Genomic DNA, 10,735 nt, shown 5'->3' on the forward strand with positions numbered 1-10,735 from the left:
GACGTGGTGATCTGTATTCTCTTTTGTTTTGACAAACATGGTTTTAAAATAAATTTACTCCATAAAATAAGAGAACACAAAGTGATCGATATGTGGTCAATAATGTGAAGTTTATCCTCCAAATGGTACTTAATGTAAGAAATAGGCACAAAAGATTACTGCTTCCTGTGAAAGGGTGTATGGAATAATGTTCTGAGCCCTTGCATATGGAAGATGCTCTTCATAGCTCCTTCATTTGTGATTGTTTGGCTGGGTGTAAAATTCTAGATTGGAGAGAGTTTTCTTTTGATTTTGAAATCACTGTTCCTTTATCTTCAAATGTCCAGTATTGTTGAAATGTCTAAAGCCATTCTGATTCCGTGTTCTACATGGAACAACAGACTGGTTCCAAATAGGAAAAGGAGGATGTCAAGGCTGTATATTGTCACCCTGCTTATTTAACTCATATGCAGAGTACATCATGAGAAATGCTGGGCTGGAAGAAGCTCAAGCTGGAATCAAGACTGCGGAAGAAATATCAATAACCTCAGATATGCAGATGACACCACCCTTATGGCAGAAAGTAAAGAGGAACTAAAAAGCCTCTTGATGAAATTGAAAGAGGAGAGTGAAAAAGTTGGCTTAAAGCTCAACATCCAGAAAACGAAGATCATGGCAACTGGTCCCATCACTTCATGGGAAATAGATGGGGAAACAGTGGAAATAGTGTCAGACTTTAATTTTGGGCTCCAAAATCACTGCAGATGGTGACTGCAGCCATGAGATTAAAAGACGCTTACTCCTTGGAAGAAAAGTTATGACCAACCTAGACAGCATATTGAAAAGCAGAGACATTACTTTGCCAACAAAGGTCTGTCTAGTCAAGGCTATGGTTTTTCTAGTGGTCATGTATGGATGTGAGAGTTGGACTGTGAAGAAAGCTGAGCGCCGAAGAATTGAATCTTCTGAACTGTGGTGTTGGAGAAGACTCTTGAGAGTCCCTTGGACTGCAAGGAGATCCAACCAGTCCATTCTAAAGGAGATCAGCCCTGGGTGTTCTTTGGAAGGAATGATGCTAAAGCTGAAACTCCAGTACTTTGGCCACCTCATGCAAAGAGCTGACTCATTGGAAAAGACTCTGATGCTGGGAGGGATTGGGGGCAGGAGGAAAAGGGGACGACAGAGGATGAGATGGCTGGATGGCATCACCGACTCGATAGACGTGGGTTTGAGTGAACTCCGGGAGATGTTGATGGACAGGGAGGCCTGGAGTGCTGGGATTCATGGGGTCGCAAAGAGTCGGACACGACTGAGCGACTGAACTGAACTGAACTGAATTAAAAAAATCTCTTCAAAGTTTAAAAAAAAAAGAAATAAGGAATCCTTCATTATACACACAGCTGACCCTTGAACAACACAGGTAGGGGTGAGGGGTGCCAAACTGTCCACAGATGAAAATCTGTGTATAATTTTACAGGTGACCCCAGAGTCTGTGGATTCAACCAGTCATGGACTGTGAGGAGCCACAGTGTGTAGTGAAAACAATCCATTTATAAATGCTATGCTAAGTCGCTTCAGTCGTGTCCGACTCTGTGCGACCCCATAGACGGCAGCCCACCAGGCTCCGCCATCCCTGAGATCCTCCAGGCAAGAATACTGGAGTGGGTTGCCATTTCCTTCTCCAATGCATGAAAGTGAAAAGTGAAAGTGAAGTCGCTCAGTCGTGTCCGACTCTTCTCGACCCCATGGACTGTAGCCCACCAGGCTCCTCCATCCATGGGATTTTCCAGGCAAGAGTGCTGGAGTGGGGTGCCATTGCCTTCTCCGCATTTATAAATGGACCCATGCAATTCAAACCTGTGTTGTTCAAGGATCAACTGATTATTATTATATATTCCTTATTCAATGATAGACAGAGAGTAAAATGATCCTCAGTTTAATTGTCAGTCATCCTTTTATTGTATTTTGGATGAGTTTGGCTATTATGGGGGAAAAAAAATTAACAGAGAAAAGAATTATTTGCTATCAGTTTATAAAAAATCATTTTCTCCTAAGAGTGCCTATTTGAAATTTTATGTAAGTATTAGTAAGTAATACGTAATTAAATTAAAACAACATAGTAAAAGTAACCTAGGAACTAGAGAAAAAATACATCAACTAATTTCCACTTGGCAGGATGTCAAATGTCTGTAGAAGATACAAGGTAATTGGGCAGGAGAAGCCTGTGCAGTTGCTCCCCAAGCTGGCTGTGAGCATTCCTAGAGGAGTTCCATGGTACTCAGGTAGGAGCCTACCTGAGGGCCAGGGGAGCAGTCCAGGCTGGACCTGCCCCATCAGCCTTGCCAGTGTGGGTGGTTTTCTCCCTTTGGGCTAAAATCACATTTAAGCTTCTCTGCAGATAGCAAGGCCCAGTCTTGGAGTGGGAGTGGAAGCAGCTGGTGTGTGTTTTGCTATTCAGTCATTAAGTCTGTCTGACTCTTTGCAACCCATGGACATGCCAGGCTTCCTTGTCCTTCACTATCTGCTGAAGTTTGCTCAAACTCAAGTCTATTGAGTTGGTGATGCCATCCAACCATCTCATCCTCTGTTACCCCTTTCTCCTCCTGCCTTCTATCTTTCCCAGCATCAGGGTCTTTTACAATGAGTTGGTGCTTTGCATCAGGTGGCCTGGAGGAGAGGAGCCGCTTCACTAGACATCTGTGTAGTCCTGTTTTTACCACCCTCATCTTGGTGGGCCTGGGAGCTGAGTGTGGTCACAGCCTGACACTGTGGGGTGATGTTCAAGGGTCAGCCTAACACCTGGGAGCCAGCTAGAAATGCAGACTCCCAGGCCCTGCCCCACCCCAGACCCCAGGATGACCACAGCTCACAGAGATCTGAGAGGTGGGGGCTGTGAGGACCTTAGCCTCTTTCACCATTCTTTCTGCCAAGTCTGAATAAAAAACTCATGCATCACAGGAGAGCTCCGACTCTGCTCATCTGAGCGTCTACAGGCAGAAGCTGGAACTCAGGAGAAATATGATGCTCATTCATTGTCTTTGTTAGAAGAATGTCTCACTATTTCACTTTGCCTGAGTCTTTCTTCCCACTTTCTACAACCAGCTCTTGCTACCTGCTGATTCTGCAGAAGCAGAAGTTCTTCCCTGGGAGGGGTGGGTCAAGTTCCAGCCCAGAACAAACCCTGGGAGAAGGTCATCCATCCTTCTCCCCATCCTGACCGTACCCCGACGTTGTCTAAGAAAACTAGTTAGTGATAACTCACAGATCATCTCCCAAACAACTGGCTGAGTGGATCTTAAGCAGAGGAGCCTACCTCAGTGAGCGAGTGCATAGGCTGTACCAGTGCACCGGCTCCTGTGGGCAGCAGCCTTCCCACTCACGGCTATAAATACCCTGCCGGCCTCTCTGGGGTCCCAGGCCAGGGATGCGGGGCCGTTTCCTCTGCTGATCGCTCATTGTCTGGGGTCTGGCTGGGGGCCAGGGCGGAAGTCCTGCCAGGCTCGCTGCTTTTTCCCTGCACGCCGTCCACAGGGTAATGATTACTTCCTGGAGGCCTGAGGGGCCGGCCCTCACTTAGCCCAGAGCTCAGGCCCTGTGGTTGTGGACATGTACTTCTACCAATGCAAATGAAACGAGAGGATTTTCCCCTCTGTGTGTGTCTGTCTCAGGTGAGGGGAGTCTTTCTGCTCTCCATCTGCCCCCGGTGGGAAGACAAGAAGGAGAGAAAAGCCGTCTTACTCGAGAATCCTTGCTCCCCGTGATGACAGGACACTCATTCTTAAGTGAGTTTTGCTCAGAACACTTCCCGTATCTAAACTAGGAGCAACTCCTTGGAAGTGGATGTCAGCCAGGGAAGCCTTCGACTTTTCACAATTATAATTGCCTCATTACCCTGGAGTGTCCACATTTTAGTGGTGAAAGAAAGGATGTTTGCCTTGGAAGCCTTGTTGTCTCTGGAGATAAAAGCCGGGTGAGGAGTGTGGGTGTGAGAGGGAGCCGTAGTGGCCTTCAGAAGATGAAGTGTTAATGGCCGAGGATGGAGACCAGCTGCCTTCCAGCTTGCCAGGGTGGGGGTGGGGGGAGGAAATGGCTCGTGGCCCCAGGAGGGCGCAGGGGAGCCGTGGGGAGCGGGCCCTGCCAGGCGGCCCTGCAGGAAGTGGGGCCAACAGGGCTTCTCCAGCCGAGTTGGGAAATGCCTCTGGAGATTGTTGGACGTGATTGTGTAATCCCCGAGTTACGATGGTTCCTGAGCTCAGCCCTGTGCTGTGTGATCTAGGAGCACGTCCTCTTGGGCTTCCAGAGGCCTCTGCCTGCCGTGTGCCTGCGACACGGGTGCCCACGACCCGGGTGCTCCAGAGGCCCTTCCTCCCAAGGGCAGCGGAAGAAGCAGGTCTGGAAAGCTGCAGAATTCGGGTTTGGATTTCAGTTCTGCAGCTCGTGACCTCTGCTGCCCTGGCTCCGTTTTCCAAACTCGGAGTTTAATCTTTGTAGCCGTAAAAGACCAGCTGCACAGAGACACTGTGGCCACTGGAGGTGACCGGGTGAGGGACATCTGAGCAGGGAGCAGGTTTGGCTGTGTGTGGAGTGGGAGCACTGCGGACACCGTGCCCGAGACTGTCGGGCCGCGGTTGTGACCCCGCGGGTCTCATCCTCCTTGAAACTTCAGGAAACGGGGTGCCGAGGGGTTAGGTTGCAGAAGGACATAAAACCAATAATATAAACATATAAACTGAAAATAAAAGCTGGGACTCCTCCTACTGTGCCACTCTGTCTCGTACTATAGGGAACAAGGATGGATCCTGAGTAGGCTCCTTAGAACACATCCTGTTTATTGAAACCATAGTTTTCAAAGCTCAGGTTCTCAGAAAGTCCATCAAACCTGGTCTAGGTGCACTTGCCCCTTATCCCCTGTTTGAAGCATCTGCCCTGTTGGCGGGAGGCTGGCATCACTAAGTTAGGAGACTCACCAGCACATTTGCCTAGAGGATCTCTCAAAGATTATCAAGACTTTTTGCAGTAAAGGGAAATATGTTAAATGTATTTTAGGTCTGCAGGCCATTTTCACCAATTTCTATTATTTTAATTCACTTATTCATTCAACAAACATGCATTAATGTCTGTGTTCTAGACAATGTACTGGCTGCTGTGAGTTTATTTTAAGGTGCTCTGTCTAGTGAGGGAAAAAGGTTTCGAGAAACCGCCCTTCAGGGAGATTAGCACCACATTGTAAATGATACAACTCTTTCAGAAAGATCGAATTTGGGGAAGTATTCAAAGTATGTGACATCCAAACCAGGTCTTATGTATTACAGGATGTGCAAAGACCTCATAGAAAAGCTGAAAATTCTAAAAAATTACTGAGTTATGCCTATAGAAAATCTCAATATCTAATTGATGTACTGTACTTCAAACTCATGACATTAATGAAAGTAGAATATTTAAATCATGAATGGAATGAAAATTGTGAGGACAAAGCAGAAATACACATTTTATATGTACTGCAAAAAGTATATAATATTGCAAACATATTATACCAGTAATTCTTCACTAGGAAATTAAACGAAAGAATAGCTTTTCCCCTTAGAAAATAATGTTTGTGTTTTGTACACCAGGAAAGGAGATGCCAGCAGATCTACAGACAGGAAAGGAAAGCGAGTCATGTGGTTCTGGGAGGACCAACGAGAAGGCCACAATGATGCTGCCTGCCTCACTTACACGTGTCCTTGTGAGACATTTCTACTTATTACCTGGCCTGCAAGCTTCTGGGCATCGTTTATACACCACATACACAAACTAAAGCAGTCTTTTCTTGACTTTAGAATGCCCCAGATAAGACAGCAGCCATCGCTGTTACATTTATAAATTGCTCTTCAAATAATTTTGCTTTTGAGAGCTATGTCCTGAGATAAGAAAAAATTAAACAATATGAAATTGAGGGGTTTTTTGGTCAACACACTCTCTTTTATATGTTGGCTAAATCTTAAATGTAACATACATTGGGATGTATCTGAACATCTAGGGGATATGTTGGTATTGCTAATATCTTTGAGATACTGGTTCTGGCTTTTGTTTGTATCACAAGGACATTAGAAGGAAAAATAATTCTTTGAGTTCTGAGCAAACCAGAGAGACGTGATTAATGGTGGCAGGAACCCTGCTCAACATGGGTTTGAGTCTGGATTTAAATACATGGGGTGGTGACTGTCACAGCGCCTGTGACGGTGGTTTAGCATCCTGATTGTGAGCCAGTCCACTGTGTTTGGTAAGCATGTGCTTGTAGGGGGGTTTGAGTGGGGGCCTCTTCAAAATACCATAAAAAGAAACCCCGATCTTCTCTTTCTTAGCCATGCACCTGTCAGACTGCTGATTATCTTAACCCACTAGATGTGGGGCTTTCTTTGAATGACTTAATTTTCCAATCTGTGTAATTTATAAGTCTACTACTATAAATAAATCTTTTTCCTGATCTTTTCATGCAGATGCTCTATTTTTCTTCTTATATATCATTAATGACATTTCTTTTAAAGTCCTTAAACTGTTCTGGTGGCAGACATTAATTATAACCAGTGACTATAATTTGATTTCATAAAGCCAACACAATCAAAGTCATCAAAAATAAAAAGTTTTGAAAGATATTCTTGACTCTCAGTAAGGTGAATATTCTTAGCACTCAGAAAGTGTGATTTTTGTTAAAGAGGCATGCTAACAAACTCCCAGTAAGATGTTATCTTTCTGAATTTAACAGTATTATCTTAAGAGTAAAAAAAAATTACTGGCTTTACTATAATCGAACACATAAACTAACAGTTGATATTCATAATGAACACCATTCACTTTATCTCTTATTAACAAAAGAAGCAGCTCTTTATATAGTTGTTTGAACTAATTATGAAGTAAGTAAAGTTTCTGAGAGCATACAAACAATAGATTTTAAATCAAAAATGTTTATTGTAAAAAAGAACCTTGAAAACTGTTTTTTTTTTTTAAAGAAATGTAAATTTCACAAGTCTTCAGGTTGTTTATAGGCATTGGCTATAGACAACTTTTCACTTTCATACAAAACTCATTCAATCATATAAAAATAAACACAAATTTACATGGACTCATCAACTATACAGTTAACTAAAAAGACAGCTAGAAGGGGTGCAGTTGTGGATTGCATTTGTTGTATGCATTTAAAGTTGTTTAAGTACATCACAGAGTTTCTAAAAATCCTTTGTTGCACTTATTCCCATCTTTAGTTGATTTTAGAAAATCATTAAAAATCTTTTAAAACATAAGACATGGAGTATGCACCAGGAATGTTCAAAATAGTCTTTCCCGACTCCCAAAGGCACATACTATTTATTGGCCAAAAAAGAAGAAAAAAACACTTTTAATACATTCTCTTGTGTTTTTCCTTCTTGTTCTTTCTCTATTTCCTTCTCCCTCTCTCCCTCAAAAACAAAGTTTAAAGTACGACAGGTAACAAAGTAGGCTTCAGTTCAAGGATGGTGACCAGACATGACACATGTAATAAAGTGAACTTGGAATACTTTATAAGGCACCTGAGATAGTGTCTGGCAGATTCTTGTCCTATAGGAAAATCTATTACAAATCCCGTACAAGGCAACACTGTTCTTTTCAGTTGAAATGCTTTGGCAGCAAAGTAAATCTTTGCATTCTTTCTTAGTAAGGAAAGATGCAATGTGCTTTTTGCTTCATCTCAGAAGAGCAAGATTCTTGTCTTTTATCCTCTCCATCTAACGGTCAGTAAATACACGGTCATTTTAAATTTCACATGGAAAGGATTAATCTGATGCACATGGAATCCCCTGCCCTGGCAGCTGTGTGTGTGTGTGTGTGTGTGTGTGTCTATACATATTATTCGGGTTTGTCAGCACAAGACAAAATGCCTTAGGACTTTTACTTGTCGCTCAGAGGTGGAGGGACAAGTAAAATGCGTGACAAGTGAACAAGAAAGGCGTCTGCACGAGTAAACAGGGGCTGTGTCACTAGTGCGCCGCACAGCAGCCAGACTCCTCGTGCTTGTGCAGGAGGGACATCCGCGAGAAGGTTTTGGAGCAACTCTTGCACTGGTATTTCTTGACGTCCGAGTGCGTCTGCAGGTGAGCCCTCAGGTTGGACCTGTCTGCGAAGGCCCTGCTGCAGTGAGAGCAGGAAAAAGGCTTCTCCCCTGGGGGGTGGGGCGGGGTGGGGAGAAAGAAAGATGGTCAGTGTTTTCAGAGGAAATGCAGATCCAGAAGAGGCTTACGAGCAATCTTCACACTTTGCCAAAAGCATGAGAAGGAGCAAAACTTGATTCAAATCCCCCTTAATCGATATTTGTTTCAATGTCTGGCCCTTTAAGACAAATGTGAAAGTTGCACTTAAAAAAAAATACAATTTAAAAAATTAAAAAAATATATAATTGCTGCTGCCAGTCCTGCAGAAATAATTCCTGTTGTCCTAGGACTTGGCTTGTTCAAGCTCTCTTCTTCGGCAGGTGCAGCTAACGGCCAGCTCCTCCCCAGGTTTCCCAACAGTTCCCCTTTTCCCTCCTTCTGTATTATGACTAAGCCTGGGTGAGTGCCCCCGCTCCTGGCAGGGTGATTTTGTGCTAGGAATAGAAAACTCAGCAGCAAAAACAAAACAAAAGCAAACAACGGAAAGCAAATTCAGCTCTCACTATCCAACTTGCTGTGGGTGAGAGACAGCATGGCAAGAAAGTAGCTAACAAAAACCCAAGAACCAAAAATTTCATCGGTCTGTCTGCCTAATCAATTGATTGGGAGAACAACATCCGTATTTGCTAATCATTGGGAGACATTTAACTGAACACACGTCCAAGCACATCTCTCCTGATTTGCTAACTGATCTTTGAGACCAAACCTCCTGAATCTAACTTTCCAAAGTCTAAATGCTGTTTGCAGTCTCGGGAGCAGAGGCTGTTAGCAAGCAGTAGAGTCCTTTGTGCTCTGACGACTTTTTGAGCCGTCAGGAAGTAGCTAAAACCGAACATACATCATCAAAAGTACTGTGTCACCACTTAAGGCAAATCGGACAGCCAGCCCAGAGCTTCCTTCTGCTGGACGGCGACACCCTGACTATGTGTTTCTCTTACCAGTGTGAGTTCTGATGTGTCCTTGCAGTAACCAGGGTCTGGAGAACGCCTTGCCGCAGATCTTGCAGACACAAGGTAAGGTGTGCGTCCGAATGTGCATCTTGAGGGCGCCCAGGCTCACGTATTCCTTGTCACAGTACTTACAGCTGAAGGATTTCCTGGACTGGGCGTCACAGTGCAGCTGCTTGTGTTTGCCCAGCCCTGAGAAGGTCGAATAGGTTTTATTGCATAAATTGCACTGAAATTTTTCAGCTTCGATGGCGTGGGGGTCTGAAAGCTTGGACTGTAGCCTTTCTTCTTCGTCGCTAATGGGGCTCTCGGAGCCGCTGTGGTCCTTGGATGAGGTGTCGGACGGAGGAGGGGGACTCACGCGCCCCAAGGATGCGGGGTATCCGGACAGAGGGGAGAGGCCAGCGGGCAGCGGGGCGTGGAAGGGAGAGGCGGTGGTCCACACGGCGATGGGGCTGTAGGCTCCCGACCTGAGGACCTCCGGCTGTGGGATGACAGGCACGGGGTAGCCCTCGTAGAGACACGGGGAGATAATCACTGCGGAGAGAGGAGAGGAGCGGGGCGTGAGACAGAGGGCACCGTGAAAGCGCAGAGAAGAGCCAGGCTGCACGCGCAGGGAACGAGGAGACAGACTCCCCAGGAGCAGTCAGGCGCTGGGAGGACATAAGTTTTCCGCCGCTGCTGCTCGCGGTCACTGCGCTTAAGGCTCATTTGTGCACCCCCCAATCCCTGGCCCCGCATACGAGCGAGTGTGGGGGGCTGCCCAGCCCTGCGACCAGCGAGCGCAGAGGGAAACCTACCCACTTTCTAAAGATACAGAAAAGTTCTCTTCCATCTTATGCGTGGGCTGCTTGCTTGGCTCACGCCGGTAAGTACAAGGATTGGCGTAAATCAAGCCTCTTTCTGGAGGAAAGGAGCCTTATTACATGAAAAAGGCAATAATTCAACGTTCACGCACTGCCTCACCCAGCTTCCACGTCCTCATTATGCAAGTATGTACACGCTGCGGAACGTGACGTCGCAAGAGCCCAGGGAAGTTCTCCTCGCCAGCTCAGAGTGTGGAAGTTTTGAATTAAACCCGAGCCCGAACGATCTGAGGAAGGACCGCTCTTTCGGGAGCAGACAGCCTGGGTGTCCTGCTCTTTAGTATCAAAGTCGAGCGGCGGCACACCCCTGTCGTTACCTATTTACAGACTGAGATGCGGACATCTGGCCTTCCCTTACCTGTGTGTGTGTCCAGCTCGCTGTAGTTGGGCTTCTTGGAGGCGTTGAAATGCTTCTTGACCAGGAAGGAGCGCGGCATCCTGGCGGCGGCGCGGGGCGCGGAGCGCTGGGCGCGGGGCGCGCGGTCCTACAGCATCTCTGCCCCGCAGGTGCGCGCGCGGCGCCGCCAGGTCGCGGGCTCCTCGCGGACTGAGCCCGCGGTGGCGGCGGGGAGGCCTTTTTTTCCTCTCTTTCGCGAGAAGGGTCCAATCACAGCCGAGAGGTTCAGATTTCAGCTCCTCCCTCTGGGCCAGCTGTGAGCAGAGGAGGAATCTGTTGTCAGACTAAATTATTCTGGTTCAAAATGGGCTGTGCCCCGGGCTTTCAGTGGAGAGGAAAAAAGTGCTTCAGTCTTTTCGGGAGAGGTCGTTTTCCTTCCTG

At 46.2% G+C, this 10,735-nt stretch overlaps 1 protein-coding gene across 1 annotated transcript; it reads right to left on the minus strand.

Moving 5' to 3' along the window:
• Positions 1 to 6,903: 6,903 nt before the first annotated feature.
• On the minus strand, positions 6,904 to 10,506 carry SNAI2 (snail family transcriptional repressor 2). The gene is made up of 3 exons (NM_001034538.2): positions 10,316 to 10,506; positions 9,083 to 9,628; positions 6,904 to 8,155 (listed from the first exon to the last, which is right to left on the minus strand). The coding sequence occupies exons 1-3, from the start codon at positions 10,392 to 10,394 to the stop codon at positions 7,974 to 7,976; spliced, it is 807 nt and encodes a 268-aa protein (NP_001029710.1). The 5' UTR covers positions 10,395 to 10,506; the 3' UTR covers positions 6,904 to 7,973.
• Between the last annotated feature and the right edge of the window lie 229 nt (positions 10,507 to 10,735).

Source organism: Bos taurus, chromosome 14 (genome assembly GCF_002263795.3).
Source record: "Bos taurus isolate L1 Dominette 01449 registration number 42190680 breed Hereford chromosome 14, ARS-UCD2.0, whole genome shotgun sequence".
Classification (NCBI taxonomy): domain Eukaryota; kingdom Metazoa; phylum Chordata; class Mammalia; order Artiodactyla; family Bovidae; genus Bos; species Bos taurus.

Excerpts from the sequence above, each read along its gene's own strand:
- SNAI2 (NM_001034538.2), bottom strand. The coding sequence starts at position 10,394 with ATGCCGCGCTCCTTCCTGGTCAAGAAGCATTTCAACGCCTCCAAGAAG. Across the intron at positions 9,629-10,315 it reads CGAGCTGGACACACACACAG|TGATTATCTCCCCGTGTCTC; the intron begins GTAAGGGAAGGC and ends CTCTCTCCGCAG. Across the intron at positions 8,156-9,082 it reads ACACATCAGAACTCACACTG|GGGAGAAGCCTTTTTCCTGC; the intron begins GTAAGAGAAACA and ends CCCACCCCCCAG.